This window comes from Rhagoletis pomonella, unplaced genomic scaffold (assembly GCF_013731165.1).
Source record: "Rhagoletis pomonella isolate Grant_MI unplaced genomic scaffold, Rhpom_1.0 Rhpom_scaffold_00007, whole genome shotgun sequence".
NCBI lineage: Eukaryota > Metazoa > Arthropoda > Insecta > Diptera > Tephritidae > Rhagoletis > Rhagoletis pomonella.
The window spans coordinates 47,104,647-47,125,923 of record NW_023458561.1 but is presented as its reverse complement, the minus strand read 5'-3'; the positions used below and the strand labels follow the sequence as shown (position 1 = coordinate 47,125,923).

The 21,277-nt window shown below is 38.0% G+C and overlaps 2 protein-coding genes and 1 long non-coding RNA gene across 3 annotated transcripts; 2 read left to right on the top strand and 1 right to left on the bottom strand.

Moving 5' to 3' along the window:
* Window positions 1-4,438: 4,438 nt before the first annotated feature.
* On the top strand, window positions 4,439-9,026 carry LOC118742934. Its single transcript, XR_004993409.1, has 2 exons — window positions 4,439-4,498; window positions 8,813-9,026. It is a non-coding gene; the product is annotated as an uncharacterized LOC118742934 (long non-coding RNA).
* A 74-nt stretch (window positions 9,027-9,100) lies between these two features.
* Window positions 9,101-15,417, top strand: LOC118743869 (eukaryotic translation initiation factor 4 gamma 2; the record flags this gene model as incomplete). The annotated part of the gene is made up of 5 exons (XM_036476631.1): window positions 9,101-10,945; window positions 11,056-11,999; window positions 12,086-13,763; window positions 13,842-14,028; window positions 14,137-15,417. Coding segments are annotated over 5 exons (4,833 nt in total), but the record flags the coding sequence as incomplete, so codon positions are not given.
* Window positions 15,418-19,152: 3,735 nt separating this feature from the next.
* On the bottom strand, window positions 19,153-20,184 carry LOC118742932 (glutathione S-transferase 1). Its single transcript, XM_036475362.1, has one exon. It carries the CDS (start codon window positions 19,965-19,967, stop codon window positions 19,248-19,250), a length of 720 nt encoding a protein of 239 aa, XP_036331255.1. The 5' UTR covers window positions 19,968-20,184; the 3' UTR covers window positions 19,153-19,247.
* Between the last annotated feature and the right edge of the window lie 1,093 nt (window positions 20,185-21,277).

Sequence of the window (21,277 nt, the reverse complement as noted above, 5' to 3'; positions counted from 1 at the left end):
CTCCCGAGTGGCAGTAGGCACACCCAATCACTCGGCTATGGCGCCAAGAGAACTACTCCCATCTGAAAAAGTAAGAAAAAATGCTATAATTTAATGTTAAAATAAGACCAAACGTCGATTTTTGCACTGAATTTTATTTGTTTTACTTTTTATCTAAAAAAAAACTTAGACCTCATTCTGCTTTGCTCTTTTCTAAATAAAAGCTATCTTTACTATTAATAGACTTATTGTAATTTTTGGTTATGACTTCATACCAACATAAGCATTTCCACTGTATGAAAACTATCAGTGGCGGATCCAGCGGGGTTAAACTACATGTCAGTTAGTGGCGGACCCAAGGGGGATATTATACATACATATGCGTCATATTAAAACACCCCCCGTGGGTCCGATACTGACTGACACGTAGTTTAACCCCCAAAACCCCTCCGCTGGATCCGCCACTGAAAACTATGTAAAATAAAACCGCTTTATTCGATTTTTTTCTTTATTTCAAAATCAGGAACCGTTTTTTTCAAATTGTAATTTTTCGAATAAGTCGAAGTCGAGTAATCGAATACCCTAATAGAAACCCGATAACCCACGCCCACCGCGCCAACCCTCAATCCGCCACTGTATATGTATGCACGTATGTACATATGTAAAAATAGTACTTCAATTGATTTTAGCTAAGTGTTTGGTGATTAGATTGTGTCTGTGATTTTGATGTGAATTCATTTAGGTTGTGGTGTTCATTCCTATCTTATTCGGACATATTAAATTATAAAAATGGGGTAAGTTTCAATATAATGTCAAAAATTCAACGCATATATCTTAATGTTGTTGTTGTAGCGGCTTGCATAGCCCTTTCAAAAATCGGCTAGTCTTACAATCGGTGTCGTCAAGCTAAACTAACAGTTGGCCCAGGAAACGTACAGTTTCGACGGGGTCGGACCGGAGGGAGAGGGGTATTAGTTTAGTTGGGTTGAGCGGGCATGAGAAGAGGTGGTTGGTGTCGTGGTGAGAACCTTCACATGCCAGACCGTGAATGAGCCAGAGTAAGTAATTAAAGTTCACTATCAGCAACAGCTGCTGACTGTACTCCAATGACGATACTTACAGGACGACAGTTTATGTAGGTGGTGAGGGTCTCCCTGTAAATGCCCTTTATAGTGTGTTTATACAGTGCCGGATCAAATTGTTGTCGGGTGTATTTTTGTACCTCGTCCGTCATTTCGTAAAGATGCATTCTGACGTGCCTAGGGGAAGGCTCGGCCTCTAGCAAGTGTCTGTTCGGATGCTCACGTATTTAGCACCGTAATATCAACTGCTTACTTAGCATGATGCTGTCCTCTTCTTACTTTGAATATTTGGGCCTCACTGTGTAGATGGTGCTCAGAAGGCATCTCATTGCTGTGCTATTTATGACAGGTCCGCTGTGTCCTGCTTGTCCCCGACGACCACAGGGCGCTACATAATTTAGAACGGGCCGGTAAATTGCCTCGTATTCTGCCAACAGTGTTTCTTTGTGTTTGCTCCCAAGTGCTGCCGGCGAGCGATTTGAGACCATTGTTGTAGTTTTGTACTTTAGTGGTATGTAATTGCGGTTGTAAGAAACAGAGCAGTCGCACTTGGTACACCGTCGACGTGAATACCCAGCTGCAGCCTGACCTAGTTAGTCGAGGTGTTAAAATGGTTGCTGAATATTTCGTAAAGGAGAGGGTTGGTCTCTTTGCTGTGAACAAGCACAGGTCCATTGTCGGGCGCCAATATTGAGCAATCGTCAGCGTACGGGATCATAGGAACTCCCTTTGGCGGAGGAGTTAGTTTCGGGATATAGAAATTTTCCTCGCTTTAGAGATTCTGTCACCGAAAATTACTCAGCGACCACCATTTGAGTACCTGTTGGAGAGAGGAAGCCTCCATGTTTCGGGTGCCATGTAATGGCAGACGGCTTCAAACACTTTTGACAACTCCAACGCTGCTGGGACTGTTCTCTCATAGGGGCAGTTACAGTTAAGATACGGAATTATCTGGGTCATTATGGCGTTAAGTATTGTGGTGGTGCTATGCACTTTACGGACGTCATGATGATGTTGTGCTGAGGTCAGGTGGTATGCAAAGTACGGTAGTCGTAAGGAGAGGAGTATTATCGTCCGATAAGGCTCCACTTAATTTGCTGGCTTCCCCAGTTTCCGCTGTGGGACCACTCTCCCCGATTTCCACACGTCGGAAACGATAAAAATGATCATAGGCATGTTAAATATTTTGATGAAGTAATCTACTCCCGCTGTACCCAATCTTTTCAGAACCAGTCCTTGGCCAGATATAGATCTGGAACATTTCGCTTATGTAGATTCAACTAGGGTTAGAACGATGCATATTCCATCGGGGCCAATGACTTTGGTAGATTTCGCTTTCTCGATGACCGCCTGGACCACGCCGCCGGTGAAAATAACAGGCGCACGGAGTTTTGACAGTAGCTCACTTCAAAAGGAAAGCATATGGAATATCCGCTCAAAATCAGCAAATGCAATAACGGTAACAATCGATAACTATGCAAATGACATGATAAATTATATCGAGCGATTAAAAACCTGTTAGAATTATTTGAAATAGCGATTATAAAAACAGTCACCGTATCTTTCCTATATTTGCAAATAAATCTAGGTAAATGTGACTCTGTGGAGAATTTGTGGAACAAGAATAATAGTTGTGTTTATTTGGGTTATCCAGGTCAGAATCACGATCACTGCTCACGGAAACGGTCTGGATTATTCTTATTGGAGTTGGCAGCACTAATTTAATACTACTAGCACGAGGAAGACGACATAAACGAAATAATATTCACTTAAACAAATATTTAGCGTAAAAGAAATTTATTCGAAGCAAGTTAAAACATAAGCAATAGTAGAATATATGTTTGTGCATGATAAAAACATTACAAGGTAAAATCATTGAGAGGCAGTCTGACGTTTGCCAACAATATAATTTTAAAATTCGAGCTCAGGCTCACACACACATTCTCATTTTTAATCTCAACCAACAACAATTGTGAACAATTTCATTTTTTTATTCAATTTTATATGATTTTAAAATGTTTGCAAACGTCAGAAAAAAATCATGGCCGACGAATTGAGAGAATGGTTTTACCTTCTAATGTTTTTATCATGTGTTTGTGTATACATTCATTTGTCAGTGCTACCAAACCGTATTGCCATATTATCAGTGACACAAACCAAAAAAGCGGATTATTATCAGGATCATATCCTTGTTGTTGCTTTTTTGTGCAAATTCTTTATGCGAATCCCGATCATTGCCCACGGAAACACAGCAAGCATTATAAAGTTTCTCACTTTCCATAAATTCAATTAAGTTAAGGAGCTGTTAGGCATGGCAAGTGCAAGCCCTTTTCAGAAGTCTGCCAAACTAAATAATTTCCAAAAGAGATTGCAGGAGCAGTTACACCTTGCATGTAAAGTGGCTTTCGAAAGCAGTTTTTATTTTTGAAAATCAAACTTTCCGCTACTACTTTTTGTCTGTTTACACGGTGAATGCAGACAAGTCCACTTTCAACTGTGTTAGCAGATATTTGTCTACTACATTAATACTTAAATACTCCTTATCAGTGGAATAAATTATCTATGCGAATTTCCATACGCGTCACATGGCAATACTCGATTAGTTTGACAGCACTTGCTGCAAAAATGAAAATTGCTAGTGCAGCACGAGCAAGTTAAATTTATTAATTTATATTTATTGCAATTTCAATTTCCGAAAGTGATTTCTGCAAATCTGCAAAAAGGAAAGTCAACTTCCGATTACGCATTTTGACAGCAAAATGCGTAGAAAAAGCACTTGCATTGCCACGTTTAACCGCACCTTTATATGCTGCAAAATGCAACCCTGCACATTACTACTTTCCGAACACATCCACTTTTTAATCAAACTCGCTGAAATATAACGAGTGTACAGCACAGTGATGTATCTTTTGTTAGCACATTTCTTATTAAAGCTGAAAGATTTACATAACATTCTAAAAATTTGCACTTCTATAAAAATAATTACTATAACATATATGTATGCAACATTTTATGAAATGCTCCGAATTTTTCTTCTTAAATTATGTTCACAAATCCACTTGCAGCTGTTTGAATTCACTTATGTATATCTGTGTCATAATTTTTCAAATAAATGAATGAAGTTTGTAACAAAAATCAACCTTTTTTCGTTTTGAAAATTGTGCAGTAAATATTCAATTTCTGTTTTCTCTCATCGTCATACTTTCCAATTACATAACATTTCCCTCTAAACATTACTTTTTGTTGCATCTTATCAAATTGTAAAAGAGTAGTAAGTTTTTGTGGCCACAGCTATACTGTCGCACTCGCTCGTTTTGTTTGCTTCGCCATCAAGTTCGGTGACAGAAATTACTTTCTTCGTTTTTGCCTTTGCCTTGGCTAGTGAGTTTCAATTTTTGTGCATCGATTTGCAGAAAAATTAATTTTTATAAGAAACGGTAAGTGCATTCTTTATGATAAATTGTATGCTTGTTGTTATTACTCAAAATTGAAATGCATAAGGTGTGTAATTATATTCTAATTTAGTTGAGATTGAAAATGAAGATGCAAGAATTTTGACATGATTTTTTCCATTCGTCTGCTGCTGCCTACATATACATACATATATATGCATTATAAGTTTCACTGAGCGAACTATGGAGATTTTTCGGGTTTGGCTACGTCCATGAAATCGATTATTAACAAAAACTTTTGTATACCATCAAATGAAGTTGAATATTTTGGAAATTTGTATACTTGGTCCTGTAAAAGTTACTCAGTAAAATTAATCAGCGCTGCTGACGTCGCTGCTTAACTGCGCTAGAATCGCAAAACAATGCCAATGAATCACACGAGCGACGTCGCAACCAAGATGGCGACGACGACGTTTGTTGAATTTGCTTTATCGCCCACCCCGCGAGATCTTCAATTTCTAATATACATATTTATCCACATCCACTGGTTCATGCACCTTCACACGCACGCGTTTAACTTTTTCGTTTTATTGTAAATTCATATGCATGGTGCCACTCGTATGGTAGATATAATTATATGTATGTATGAACATATGCTGCGTTTAGCTTCATTTGTTGGATTTTTCGCTTTCAATCTGCTGCCCGAGTCTCATCTTAGTTGAATATCAGATGCGCCATTTCATGTATTGCATATGTGTACATATAGTACATATCAAGAACTTGTATGCGACTTGCATGTTTGTTATATACCTACTGCTCTATAATGTTCATTCTTGGTCATGTAATCGATGCTGGGAGGGCATCCACCACAACTGGATTTAGGCGTTGTTTTTCATCCTTTAAACTTTCGTACATGGTCACCTTTTTGGATCGGTCATGGGAGGGGCCTTGTGTTTTTCGTCTTTCAAAGGTTTTTATTCACTATAAATTGCCGTTAATACTAAAAAACTAAATAATTCCAAAATGTATACCCGTTTATTTTATATGGGGAAATCGGATGTTGGGCAGAGAAATTAACGGGGCTGCTGCAACTGAGACTTTGACTGCGACTTTGACTTCGACTGCGACTGCGGCGTTGATATCGCAGCAGCAAGTGCAAAGTGAAAATTAAACGTCGCTTTGCGCAAGTGAAAAGAGACGGAGACGACAACACAAGTCTGAATTGAGGTCGAAAACAATTTAAAGCTTTGTAGTGGCCGTCAGTTATTATACATATATATTAAAAAATCACAGACTTAACAGGAAGCTCTTTAATTATTTCGGAACGTTAGTTGATTGACTTATCTTTTACTGTTGATAAGTTAATTTGTAAATATAAGAAGTGTGGAAAACATAAATAGAATAATGGAGCAAAAATTAGAGATTATTACCAAAAAAAAAAACCACGTAGAAACTACCCCGTAAACGCGCATGCACTCCAAACACTGCTCTGCCCATATTTTACTTTCATACATCTTTTTATATGTGTGCTCATACATACAAACATCTCAGGTGATGGATTTCTTTGTCTCGCCATTTTATGAACAAAGAAAGTTCATAGCTCTGAAAAAATTCGACGTCATAATAAAATGTGTATGAAATGCGCATAATATGTGCATACCTACCTTTGTATTTGTCATTCGGCCTTGTTTCTGACGTACTCTGCAGTAATGACCTTTTGTTTCTTATACCTAACCGGGCAGCACAAGTAGATGAAAATTGTGTGGAAAATTGTTAAGTTCAGTTCTCTATTTACTTTCCTTCTCTTGTAGTTTGTGATTCTATTGCCAAGGCTCAGGGCATTTTGGCATTTCATTTCTGCAACCTCGCTGGCAAGCAAACCTGTTCTGTTTATGTCTTTATGGCCTGGAACACATTGAGCGAAGATCCTGTTGTTCGCTGCCAAGGGATTTAGTATTTTCGCACACTAAGCTTTCCCGACAGTTAAGAAGCTTTCCTCTGTATATGCCTTTTTCTTTTCTTTTTTTTTGTATGGAGGGCACAAATTGAGAGCCTTCTGATTTCGCTGTCCATAGAAGAGTTTTTATATAACGTAGGTACTGCCATTTACAGGAGTTCTTCTAAAGCTGCTTCTTTAATTCATAAAAATCTTTCTAAGGTATTTATTTAAAGTTCATATCAAATATGTTTTATTACAACTTAAAATACATGTTGAAATTAAATTAAGACTGCTAAATAGTAACTTGCACATTTGTGAATGGTAAATAGAAAAAACTATTCTAGAAGAAGTGCAAGGATCTACTTTTTACCTCCCTCTTATTAGCTCTGGATGTAACGTATGTAATATTGATGCGCCTAAAAGATGCAGCGATTTCTATCCTCAAGCTACATACCTGATTACAGTACGAATGGAAATTATAATAGCGAGGTTTGAGTTTTTTAAACTGTGATTTTATTATTTCAACACTTCTTGGATAAACCTTCTATCTTCATCCTTCTCTATATATCTAAGCCTCTTGAATAGCTTCACTTAAAAAGGCATATATAAAGAATCTTCTGGTTACTTATATCAACTCAAGGCTGTGAAATTTCAGCGATGATATATTGAGATTAAGGCTTACAGTTATCAGGTGCTTTCTCAGGTGCTTTCTCGTCGTGGGAACGACAGTCCGGTTTAATGGAATTGGTTACTGCGAAACTATTGCTCTTTGTTTGAGTGATATGGTGGCAAGCAACTAATTGTGTTCGTTCCCATTTTAAAGAGATTTTCAGTTTGACGTAAATTAAAAAAGATTTCCTTTATTGCGTTTCATTACAAACATAATATAAATTAACTGTAGTATCCAGAGCCAAAAAGTTTAAGCTTTTGCTGCTTATTTTGCTTATTGTAATGTATAACGCTAAGGACGAACCTTTTAACAAAACGGCCAAGAAATGAATTGCTGTTATTTCGTGTGTCCAACAAGTTTTGAGATAAAATATTTTACAGCCTGCTAACTCACTTTTTCCTTCTGAAATAATGGCGTGCATATATTTCTGTTGAAAACATAGGGTACTTGTAATTTTCACAAATAAACTTTAGCAAACCATAGTAGGAAGCGTAGCTAATTTCCTAAGAACTTCGAGCTGCTTAAGAAAATTTGGCTCAATAAATTTTTCTTGACCATTTCTTAGGCGTTTTTTATTCATCGAAGTAAAGAATTGTTTACAAAAAATAACAAAAACAGATTTGGTTTTTATTAACCCGTAACTTCAATTGCATTTCGGCTTGGGTACAAAAATTTAAACCAATGGCTTGTCTCTACGGGCATTGGTGTTATTGAAAAGATTAAAAACAATTTATATCAAAGGTATTAAAAAATAAATAAAATAAAATAAAACTTTGTCAGTAACTTTGCTAATAAAAGATAATAATAAGATTATTTATAGTTTAAAAAACTAAAACCTCCCTATTATAATTGCCATTCGTACTGTCATCAGGTATGTAACTTGAGAATAGAAATCGCTGCATCTTTTAGGCGCATCAATATTACATAGTTACATCCCGAGCTAATAAAAGGAAGCATAAATCAATAACGTTCGCTAAATGTAATCTTGGGGAAAACTTGTATGAAAATCCCTAAACGTTTATTTTGCCTGCAATTTGGCAGCTCGGTATTTCCAAAAAAAAAAATCCATTCAGAACAAAGGACATAGGTAAATAAAAATACATACATTAAAGTGCCTAGTTAAATCAGCAACGAAAAACTCATGAAGCAGAGGCATTAACTACATAAAATTAGCTGCGGCAGAAACAGCAGAAGCTGGAAGAGTAGGTACATAGATAGACGAGCGAACGAATGCGGTTTGTGAGTACGTTTTATATGTGAATGGCAAACTGACAAAAGTGCAAAATGAAATGCGTCGACTTGTTGAAATCTCGACGACGAAGTTGAAAACTGGAATAATGATTTTTACAGACAACCAGTTTATCATTGTTTCCCGAGCTGAAATGTGCATTAGCGTTCCGCTCTCTACAGTTTTATATTAATATTAATGTAATATGTATTAACATCAATGCTAACTGAACTTTTCAAGCACAATGAAAATTTTAAACATTCATACTCACGTTGGGTTTGAAGGTTTGTTTCCGCAAAGCATTCAGTTATGTACTATTACGAAGGTTATGAAAATATGTACATCTACATATGTATGTGCACACATTTGAGTGAATGCGAAAAATATATGTATGTACGAATGCTAAAACAAATACATTTACATATATGTGCATTGACCACTTAGCCCGAAACATCTCACACATTTTTTTTTTTTTATAAATCGATAACTTTTTGTAACACCTTTTTATTCCTTTTTTTGCAGAATATTTACAACCACAAGGCAATTGACTTTGAAGATAACTACATTCTTTTATAAGAAAACTAAGTTTAAATTATAACTTGTAAAGATATATAAATTGTGGAAATCGCATATCTGCGAAGGAAATAGTGAAAACTTGTAATCATATACATCTTGTTTGCGTCTTCATTCGTTACAAATTTTACGTTATCGGCAACCGTGAGTGTGTGCGTGTGAGTTGAGTGTATCGTTTAAATCTCCAGTCACACAGTTGGTCCGTCAGCTAGTGAGTTAGACAAACTGTTAATCTAAGCAGTACAACTGACGAAAGTTCAAAAAAGCATTTCTTTGTCAATACAAAAAATATTTGTGCTACATAAAATCGCAACGGCGGAAAGTAACGTCAGCAATTGGCGAAGTAGCATTAACGAGGATATAATTCTTTGTCCACGCGTCAACCAAAAAATTTCCACCATTCCTCATTCAACGCTTGGTGCTCATTTCTCGCAGCCTTACGACGACCCAAGGCAACGTTGGAATCCAACCAACGACTACTATTCAGGCCCCATAATAGCGCACGAAAGGAACGTGAAAGCAAGCACCATTGAGGGAGGCAACAGTACCGGTGACACCAGTATCGGAGGCAGCGGTTTACACCTTGCAATAACGGCTCATCAAACTGATACTGAGCGTTTTCACGACAATCCGAGTAATCGAGGAGGAGGAGGCGGCGGCGTCAGCTGCGGCGGCCAATCACCGCCTACACCAACGGTGGGTAAAACCCTGTTAAATACCAGCCCCAATCTTTTGCCGATCACTACCGCATCGGACACTTTTAATAACTTGAAGAATTTGGTAAAGATTGATAAGGGTTCTAGTCCAACAAACGGCAACACTAATAGTGGTGGCAGCAGCTATCGCCCGAAGGGGAACAACGTTGGTGTTTACAAGAACAACGGTAACCTTGGACATATTGGTGGGCCAACTACAACCGCTGAAGACCGCGGTTTAATCTCCAACGGAAGCGGATCATCTGGTGCGAATATCAGTGTTGGAGGGCGAGGAGGAGCAGGCAACGCTTCGGGATATATTGGTACAGGATTTAATAGGAACTCCGCCAAAATTCGTCAATACGATTCGGACGTAAGCCCACGACCTCGACGAACTTACCAGGGTGACTCGTCGTCGTCGCGTTACTATAACAAGAATAGTGACACTTTGGGACAGGGCCCCAAATCTTCCGTTGGACCCGGCGGTAACGGCACTCTTATCGGTGCTGGATCCGGCAGTGGCAGCGGCATTGGACGCGCTATCATAGGTAACGAAGGTAATAGCGGACGCGGCTCTTACAACGCCGACGGAAGCAGCAACAGACGTTACAACAACAATCAAGGATCTTCAGATGGCGGCTATAACAGTGGAAATCGTAATTTAAGCTATTCAAATACTGGCGGAGGCAATAGCTATCGCCAACAACAGAGCTCACGTTACGAAAACGGAAATGGACAACAGCGGTCATATGGGGCCGCACCAAATGCTGGGTACAATAACAGTCATTCAAATAAATCAGGTTATGGACCACGTAGCGGATACAATGATGGAAATGTAAACATAAGATCAAATCACCGGGACGATTACGGTAGCAGCAATAATTATCGCGAATACGACGATACACCACGTTCACGTTACAATACAGGAAATAATAGCAACACAAATAGTTTAGAGCGCGGCAATAACGGGCGCTATAAGCCCTCTGAGCCGGGCACCGGCAACGGTCATCTACCTTCTGCTCTCCGACAAGGCGGTATTTCAATAGAAGATCGCTACGAACGCGCACCAGCAGCCGCTGAAGGCGGCAGAGCCTATAATAACCGCACGCCACCAATTCGAGGCGGAAATGTATCAGGATCATCAACAGCAGCAACAGGAATCGGATCCGTACCAGGTGCACCCTCATCCACACCATCTTCCGTAAATTCAGCATCATCTTCGTCGCGAGGCATATCGCCAAACTCGGCTGGCGCTGCAGTCAGCGCACAGCATCCTTCACCATCACCCACACCACCGCCACCAGCTGCGGGTCGTTGGGTGCCACCGTCTTTACGTCCACAGCATGGACTTACTCAGAGTGAAAAGAACGATGCAGTCTTCAGGAAGGTAAGTCAATGGGAAGATTTTTCAATTGTAATTTATATATAAGCATGCTTTTTCGCTCAAGAATTCTCTGAAGTAAAAGCAATTGTAAATTTTTTCACGTTTATAATTAGGTTCGTGGTATTCTCAACAAATTGACTCCTGAAAAATTCCAAGAACTTAGCGATGAATTGTTGAAGCTTGATCTAAACTCAATTCTCAGTTTGAATGGTGTAATATTGCTGATTTTTGATAAAGCCTTAGATGAACCGAAGTACTCGTCTATGTATGCACAGTTGTGCAAGCGTCTCTCAGAAGAAGCTCCATCATTTGAAAAAGATCCAAATAGTTCGTGCACTTTTCTGCGTCTATTGATAGCTGTTTGTCGTGATAAGTTCAATAATCGCCTGAAACGTGACAATATCGACGGCGATAACAACAATCAATTCAACAAAGTACATCGACCACAGTCACAACTCAACGTTGGTGAAAATGACACCGATGAAGAAGAGCGCCGGCACTTGGCCAAACAACGCATGCTGGGCAATGTCAAATTTATCGGTGAACTCCACAAATTGGATATGTTGTCGAAGAATGTGCTGCATCAGTGCATCATGGAGTTGCTCGATAAGAAGAAGAAACGCTCTGCCACGCCGCAAGAAATGTGCGAGGACATGGAGTGTTTGGCACAGTTGCTCAAAACGTGCGGTAAGAACCTGGATTCAGAACAGGGCAAAGAGCTGATGAATCAGTATTTCGACACTTTGGAACGCCGATCAAAATCGACTGACTATCCGCCAAGGATACGCTTCATGCTGAAGGATGTCATCGAATTACGTGAAAATAATTGGATACCCCGTAAAGTGGCGACCACTGAGGGACCCGTGCCCATCAAGCAGATACGCACTGACGATGATACAATTATCCGTACACCGTTCGCACAAAGGAATCGCGATATGCGCAATAATGATCGTGATGGTGATAACTGGATGAATCGCTTCCACATAAATCTGCAGCCAGGATACAATGACATGTTCAGCAGTTTAAGTGTGACGGGTGCATCGCCAATTGTTTCACCGTAAGTATTCCACTAGAATTAGTCAGTTTTAACTAGCAATTTTTTTTTTCAATTCGATCTAAATATCTATATCTAAATACTTACAGATTCGCTACCAACAACTCAAATCGACCCTATAATGGGCGTGACCGCAATCAAGGTGGGCGTGATGGTAACAATTACAACAGTCGCTATAATAAGCACAACAACCAAAATGCTGGACCCGGTGGTAATCGTGAAGATGGGCGTGGTGGCCGTAATAGCCATAATATGGGACGCGATGCTGACTCATCTGGTACCTCGCAATACAGTAGTGGCGGCAATCCTCTTTTGAATAGCAAAGAATTAGCACCACGCTTCAAACGCAATTTGATGTCGACAAATCAAGATCCAGTTGAGAATCTTCAAATGCGCCCAGCCGCAAACTCACTTCTCTTTAAGGCGGCTTCTCAGAACCATAAACTGCCAACAATGTTGCCAATGTCTACACCGCCAACTAGCGGTGGGGGTGGTTTTGGTAGTGGAAGTTTTAGCCGTAGCGGTACTCAGAACAAAGAACAACTATCCAATACACAATATCCGCTTCTCGGCACACCCACTTCACATATAACCAACCCAGTTCGCCCTTCATCGACACCTTCTGCTGAGTATGATATCGAAAAAGGTGCTCATTCCACCCACTTGGGCTTAACTATTGACAGAGGTCTGAAGGCGACTTCTTCTTCACCAAACTTCGGAGCTCCGAACTCGGTGATTGGAGAAAGGGGTAAATCTGGCGCGGCTGAAAATCATTCGGAATTCCAAAGCGTGTCAGATGCGGCGGATAAGAAACGCAGCACAACGCCTGTGGACGCGCAGCAAGTGGTTACTAAACAAGGTTCCGTGGAGAAGACGGCGGGCGCAGGTGCGAATAAACAGAAAAAGGATAAGGCATTCAATAAAGAAGAAGTATTGAAAAAAACTACAGCATACGTTAAGGATAAATTCTTCTACGAAACTGATGATGAGGAAGATATAACCATAACTGGAGAACAAAATACCGATGAGGATATTGATCAGAATGACAGCGGTGTGGCCAGCTCAAGCGCGAATGAAAGTAGCCAAGGCAAGCAATTTACTGCGCTGGTAGATGGTTTCTTAGATTTGAAAGTGCCTGAGAAATGTATGAAAGATGTTTGCGTTAATATCATTATGGATGTACTTGAAAAGGCCGAGGACAAGTATTTGGATCGTGTCATTAATTTCTTGCAAGCAGTGCGCAAACAATGCAACATAAAGTCCAACATTATATTGGAAGTATTCAAACAAGTCATCAACAAAATGAACGAGCGTGAAGCTTTAAATCCACGCATTGCTACACATGTTGCTGGACTATTGAGCCGTGCTGCTGGCGACGCGGGTCTACTCAAGTTGACCGATATTGCCAATTATACGGACAATGGTCAACACTACCCACTCTTCCTGCTCGTGCTACAGCAACTGCACAAATCCATTGGCAAGGAAGCATTAGCTGACAAATTTCGCGCAAGTAAAATTGATTTAATGAATAGTTTGCCAGAGGTGGATCGTAATAAGACGCGTTTAGCTGAAATTCTGGATGATCGCAATTTGGCTTTCCTGTATCCGCTGCTCAAAGTGCAAGCTGAGATGTGGAAACAGTTAACCAGTGATCCAAATCCTGCAGCATTCTATAAATGGATTAAAAGCAATTTGGACGCCAAATACTATAAGGATGCAGGATTTATTAACGCACTCGTGACCGTATTGGTGAAATATATCACACAAGTGAGTACTCCACACAACAAAAAAGGGTTATTTATGACATGCATAGTTAATAAACTAATTGTTTTTTACGTAATAAAGGAAACCACTTTGGCCGAAGGTACCGACACCAAGAAACATCCCGATCGTGCGACCATTGAAAAAGAGGAATCGCTGCTGCTTAAGTATTGCCAAATTTTGCAGACATTCCTAGGCGGTAGCAACGAGTTGCAATTGATCGCTATCTATGCTCTACAAGTTTTCTGCTTCAATGAAAATTTCCCAAAAGGTAAGTGGCAGTGGAAAATATTTTATGTATATCCGAATTAATAACCCACAATTGTTCTCTGTTATGGTAACTAAGATTTCAATCGCTTATTAATGTATTAATTTTTAGGTATGCTCTGTCGCTGGTTCAAATATCTCTATGAGGCGGAAGTTATCGAAGAGGAGACATTCATACTATGGAAAGAGGAAATATCCGACAAATACCCAGGCAAGGGCACCGCATTATTCCAAGTTAACAACTGGCTGACTTGGTTACAAGAGGCCGAATCTGAGGATGACGATGTCTGAATTTAGCGAATCCATTATTGCAATAAAGAAAAGAGATATATAGAATTTAAACACTATTTAATAACCTATTAAACTAATATAACACAAAACTAAAACAAGAAAAAAAGATTAAAAACAAAAATATAAAAAAAATACATATACATATACATATATATAAAGAAACCAAACGAAATGGATAAAGCGTTGATAGTTCATTTAGCACATCTCAAAATTAACACAATTCCAAATACAATTTAACTTACAAAAACAATTAAAGAATGCTGCAAAGAAGCGAATAGAATCGCATGCACGCTAGTTTCAGAAAATCATTAATATGCAATTATTATAAAAATATTTATACATCTTAAAAAGAAACAAATTCAAAATCAAAACGACAAAAGATCAGACTTGCACAGGAGATAATTGAAACGAATTGAATGATAATTTTTGAACGTACTTTTAATATACTTATCCTACTCCTTTTCCCTTTATGTCTCGATCCTGCAACAATGCATTATATCCAATATAAAGGAAACACATAAAAAACACATTTAGATAATTACCAATTTAAACAATTTTCCTAAACTCTGAACCGCAGCGCTCGATAATTTTTATTTAGCAAATTTATTTCAATATCAACTGAATGCTTCGACTTTATTTCTTATTTTTAAACTGAAACAAGTACCACAAAAATGTAATAAAAAACTTATAAAGAGTTTAAATCGTTGATGACTTAATACCTTTGAGAATGAAAGTTGAAAGCAGTGGATCGCGTGGCTACAAGTTTGAACTTATTAAAAGCAAACAAACAAAAAATTAAAACAACCAAATCAATTGTAAGCAAAACAATCTGCTGCCACTATTCATTTGCGTACGATTTCTTAAAACTTAAAATGTGTCCGCATACAGGCTCTGAGCGTTTTTGTGAAATTTTGCCAAATTAGCATAAAAACATTCGTGATAAATATCGCAAAAGCAAGGCCAGTTGTGTAAAATAAGTATTAAAGAAATCATGAATATCAAACCGATGTTGCGCAGAAACTAACGTATATTAAAAGTGATAATCCGGTTTGAACTTTTAAGAGAAATCTGAAATAAAGCGAAATAACAGCTGCCGCAAAAATGATTTGTTTTATTATCAATTTTTATACTTCTAAATAGGGCGAGAATTACGATCACAATCGCTATCCAATAATTGGATTTCAAAAAAAAAATATATATATATTTCTGATTCATTTTGATTCGTTTACGAGTGTGATGATTCGATAAAATATCTTGAGCGTGTTCGAACTTCAATAAATGAGGCAGTTCATCAATCGTTAATTCTTCCGACTGAATGAGAAGCTGAATAAGGCAGTTACTTTTGCTGGTAGGCGCCATATAGAAATACCAAGTAAAACCCTCTTCATCTAGTCCTACCGCCACAAGTGAATAATTCGCCGAATACTTTCAGTGGTGAAGCATTTGCGTCCAATTGTTCGATATTCTTTATTTGACACTTTTTCACACGTTCGTACCCAAAATATGGCACTGCAACCCTAAAAAGCCTTGTCGTCGATATTCCAGCAATTGCCACCGGTTTAGTCTATAGTGCGCGCACCTACAGTCCAACCCGGCTAAATAAATAGTTGCGTACGGCTCAAATCGCAACGTACTACATCCAGATATTTATCAGCCGCATTGCGAGAGTCGTGTCGAATACAAGTCGTTTTTCGAGAGTCGAATCGTATCGAAAATTTCATCTCATTGCCCAAAATTTCGACTAGACTAGTGTATTAAAACGGAAAAACTTGGCAGCACTGCATAGTTTTCGACTATTTCCGTCGTTTACTTATACGATAGTAGACAATGCCAATGTTGACGAGTCGTGTAATTTAGCCTAATTTACGACTTACGCAATGAGGCTGTATATCTCCGTATCCAAACAACCGTTTAGGAGCGAGCTACAGTGAGAAAGCGTAAAACCTCGCATACGCTGGGTTTGGGTCCTGCCACATTAAAACCCCACCCAATGAAAAAGAAAAACGCCTCGGATGAGATCCTCTTCTTTTGATGACGACCACGGCAAACGTATAAAGAACTATGATTTGAGGGTATGAACTTGGAATATCCGGACACTTAATGGGGAAGGTGCCTCTGACCGCCTGGTTAATGTGTCCTTCGGAAGACAAGGGCTGACATCACCGCCATCCCTGAAATGCGATGGACGGGGTGAGGCAAGGTAAACATGCGACGTCTACTACAGTTACTACGCAAAGGATCGTAAATTCGGTGTTGGACTTGTGGTGGAAAACTTCGTCGCCAAGTAGTGTTGTTCACCCCACAATCCGATTCTTCAAAATCTCGCTCATCTGCGGCCATACCCGGTGGCCGGAAGTACGAGGCGTCCAAGGATGCCTCGATGTTGTCTTTATGCCGCGATGTCTGAATTTGGTATCCCCGCGAAACCAATACATCTGTGTAGAATGACGTTCAGCTGCATCTGAATTGGGAAGGACCTCTCCAAACCCTTTGACGTCAAGCGCGGTTTCAGACAAGATGACTCCCTTTCATCTGATGCTTGAGAACATAATAAGAGCCGCAGAACTGAATCGCTCAGGCACAATACTTTACAAGAGTGTACAATTGCTGACGTATGCCAACGACATGGATATTATCGGTAAAAATAAGGGCTACTTACGTCTGTTCTGCCTTCTCGGAATGAAATAGAGAAGTAAAGCGAATGTGTCTGGTGGTGAACGAGGACAAGAAGAAGTATCTCCTGTCATCTCACAATTAGTCATATAATAAGCGTCTTGGCACCCTCATCACTGTTGACAAGTTTGAGAAAGCAGACGCCTTCTTTTATATATGTACGAATCAGCATTAACACCAATACTAATGTCAGCCTTGAAATCCAACGGAGAGTCAATCTTGCCAACAAGTGCTAAAGCCCTCTCTGGCGTACAAAAATCACTCTATAAATCACTCATCACGCCCGTGCTGGTGTAGAAGAAAAAGATATACTATCTTGAAAACGTGTAATTTTAATTAAAAATAAATTATTAAGAAAAGACAAAAAAATTTAGTTACTTCTCATGTGGTACACTCAGAAAAACATTCCTTGATTCTAGGGAAAAATATCTTGTTCTAAGGAAATATTACATTGAAAAGGCTCCAAAGACATGGCTGCTATAAGTATGAGTAAACGATTTGACACAGTTTAAGAAAAACATAATTCGTTATTTTAGTACTATTTACTTTCTTCTTAGGAAAAATTAACATGCCAGGGGGAATTGTTTATTTACTATTTGATAAATTATTTCATCTCCCGTGAATGGAATAGGTAGGTACATATGTCATTTTGCACGCGGCGCTCAAACAGTCTTCGGTGCCAGTCGAGAGATTCGAAGTTTGATTCGCAGAGCAGGAGATTTTTTTTTTTGGAAATTTTTATTTTTTATTGTAATTTTTAGATTGTATTTCATAAAGAAAACAATATCTCATTTATTTTTTAAGGTATTCGAGTATTTAGGTTTTTGCATATGAAATCAATTTTACAATTTGTAATTTATACATATTTGAATTGAAATAACCGACTTACTTTCCTCTAACCACTTTCAACCGTCTTCTCGCGACGCCACAGCCAACATTTACCAGGAAAGCAATTAACTTTGTCTTAACAGCACTGACAAAATTTAAAATTATTTATGGAAGTTATTATTACTTATATTGAGTAAATTTACTTCCTCAAATTAATTAATGGCGCACTGTTTTTAGCATGGACCTGAATTAAGGAAAATCTTCTCAAATTGAGTAAGTTTTTCGTAATATTAAGGAAGAAACAGTAACTCGAAAACAAGGAAACTGGTTTCTTGTTTTAAGAATTGCTTTTTTCTGAGTGTATTTATATGATTCTTTATTAGATCGGTTAACGAATTCTCCATGAATTGCAACTTTTTATGATCGACCTTTTTTTCTTTAACCCAAATCCGTTATGTGGCGATAACTCAAAAACTACTATTAGGTCCTAGGTTGGATAAATGGCAGTTGCTGTGCACAAAAATCACTGTTGACCAGTGCATAATTACACTGTTTCAAAATTGATAATTTCTCCGTATTAGATTAAACCATAAGGAAATGAACGCTTACACCTCCGATAGCAAAATACCAAAAGGATTTTTTTTTAGACTAAATTTAAAATTAAAGTTAAATTAAAAATGAATAACTGTTTGGAAAATTTGCGACATTATTGTTGTGGAAAATTTTACATAGCAAGCAGTCTGACTGGTATAAGCAACAGTGCGAAAGAATGGTATGAGCCATATTTTGGAATGCCAGTACTTTCATATCATAATTTTTCTTTAAGATAAATAAAAACATATTTTTAATAGAAAATATTTTTTTAATTAAGAAAGTCTTTTTCCCTATAAAAATGGTAGTTTACTCAGCCTTAAAAACAGTAAAAATATTATTTTTCGATAAAAAAAAACATAAAAAATAGGAAAAACTGTACCACAGCGCCACCTAGCGTAAGTTTTAGGTAAAAATACACCAAAAAATAATTCCTCGACCCATAAAACAGTATTATATCATTATTATTATTATATTTGATCGAATTTAACTAATTTTTTCCTGTATAAGGGCCACCAACTTTAAAAACGCATACAAATATGCTAAATATACTTTTGGCATTTTTTTATGGGAGAAGCTTTCATTTACTGTTGGTTTCCCCATATACCTAGAACCTTGATGCACTGTGTTATCATTGTGGATCTCTGTGTTTTTTTTTTATTTTCCGTTTAACGAGTACATTACAGATTCACTTATTGCACTTACCTATGCGCATACATATGTACTACTTAACTTCGTATAAAAATATGCTTATAAATATTTATTTACATTATTTTCATTTAAGAAGTGTATTACATAATACTTAAAGGTTGCGTGACGACAATCGATCGATCGATCGTCTCACTGCTTGCCACTCTTGATATCTTCCAATGCCTTTTTCCACAGTTTCTCATATTGCTTCGGCAATTTACTGATTATCAAAGCCGCATACATCTTTAAACCAGCACCATTGGCTTCTGCATAATATGGCAGTGCTTCCAAACGCTTCAGCCATTCGGCTAATCTCGGCCACTTATCTTTGCTGATGGGCACAAAAGCCGCATTGAAGGAGCTTACTGTGGACACAATACTGAAATCGGCAATTGTCAAATTTTCACCCGCTACATATGGGCCTTGAGCGAAGAAAGCCTCCAGCGTGGTATAGGCTTCGCTTATTTGATCTAATTTCTGCTTTGGCACCTCAGTGACATTTTCGTGAAAGAGCGGTCCAGTGATTGGCTTGAGGCAGGTGGCAAACAAGGTGGCTGCTTCATAGTACAGACGCTGGTCAACGATGGCGCGTGCATGGAAATCTTCAGGATAGAGGGTGTCGTCCTTGCCGTACTTGCGCACCAGATAGGCAGCAATCGCATGCGAGTCCACGATAATGTGTTCACCGTCCTCCAGAGCGGGTACTGTGTGCTGGGGATTCTTTTTTAGGAATTCCGGTTGCAATTGTTCTTTGGCGAAAAGATCCAATACACGGAATTCAAAGTCTAAATTGAGTGCGTTGAGAGTGAGCAGCACAGCGCGGACGGGTGGACTCAATTTGTTGCCATATAAAATCAATTTCGGCGACATTATTGGTGGTTAATATTTTTAAAAGTCCTAATAAGATTCTTCAAATCTAGTCTTCCTTTTCGAGAATTTTACTTCTTCTGTTGACGTGGCTGCTCTTAAACGTTCTCAATATAATAACTGGCCGGACAATCAAGACCGTGCATTTTTATACATCTTTACCGATAAGTATGAGTTGTGGGCGATATGAGCTTGGCCATACATATATGTATATATGCATATAAATACATACATATACATATGCATGTTCATACATATGTACATACATATGTACATATGCATTCTCAAGATAAGATACTCGCGCTTAATAATGACGTCAGATGCTTGTTTTGTAAGCGACACAATCATAAACTGTTTGTTAATTTATTTTAACAAAAGGAGGGGAAAAAGCGGTCATATCTGATTGCATACGAAATACTTTGTATGGTTATTTATTTTTAAATTGAAGAGACTACAGTAACCTTAGCAATTGATCACCTGTGTGCGTTGTTTTGCCTGCCTATTTCTCAATTATTTTTAATTAGTAAACGGTTTCGGTGTGACGATATATTTTTTGCAGATCTCCATTTGCTATTATTTGCGAACTTTTCGATATAAATACAAATATGTATGTATGTATATACATATATGTATAAGCAAGTATGCAATAACAGGTGTAATATATGTACATATGTACGTACATAAGTAGATATTGTATATATACGTATACTAGGGTGCATCACTTTCCATACAAAAAAAAAACGGTACTGTTTTTCCATTGGAATTATAAAATGTATTATACATTAAGACTTGTGCCAAAATATTTCGTAACAATACAAAGTCTTAGGTGAGCTGGATCTATTTGGAAAAAACCACTAAAATCGAGTTTTTATAAATAAAATTAGTTTTTGAAAATATTTCTTCTTAAAACTCACCTCAGATGGTAGAAGAGTTTAAGCAAAAATGTTTAAAAATTGTGTCAGCGGAATCAAAATACATTATATTTTGGGAGGTATCTTTAAATCGGTCTCTTTTTAAGAAATGTTTTGCAGAAGCCTTAAAATGTAATAAATTTTAAAGTTCTGGCGGAAGAAGCGCAACTTTTTTGGTGAGACACCCTTAAGTATACACATAAAAGTGAACAGCTCTTAATTAGTAAAAGCCTCACTTTAGAGAGGCTGCATTGATTTGACTAAGTTTAGCTTTAAACAGTTCGTAGTAATCCCAATTAGGTTCATACAGGAGGAAGAAGTCTGAAAACGCCTTTCATATGAAATTTTTTTTAGCGAAATCAAGTGTTTTTCATCAATTTAATTCTAATTTTTAGCAAACTT

Excerpts from the sequence above, each read along its gene's own strand:
- LOC118742932 (XM_036475362.1), bottom strand. The coding sequence starts at position 19,967 with ATGTCGCCGAAATTGATTTTATATGGCAACAAATTGAGTCCACCCGTC.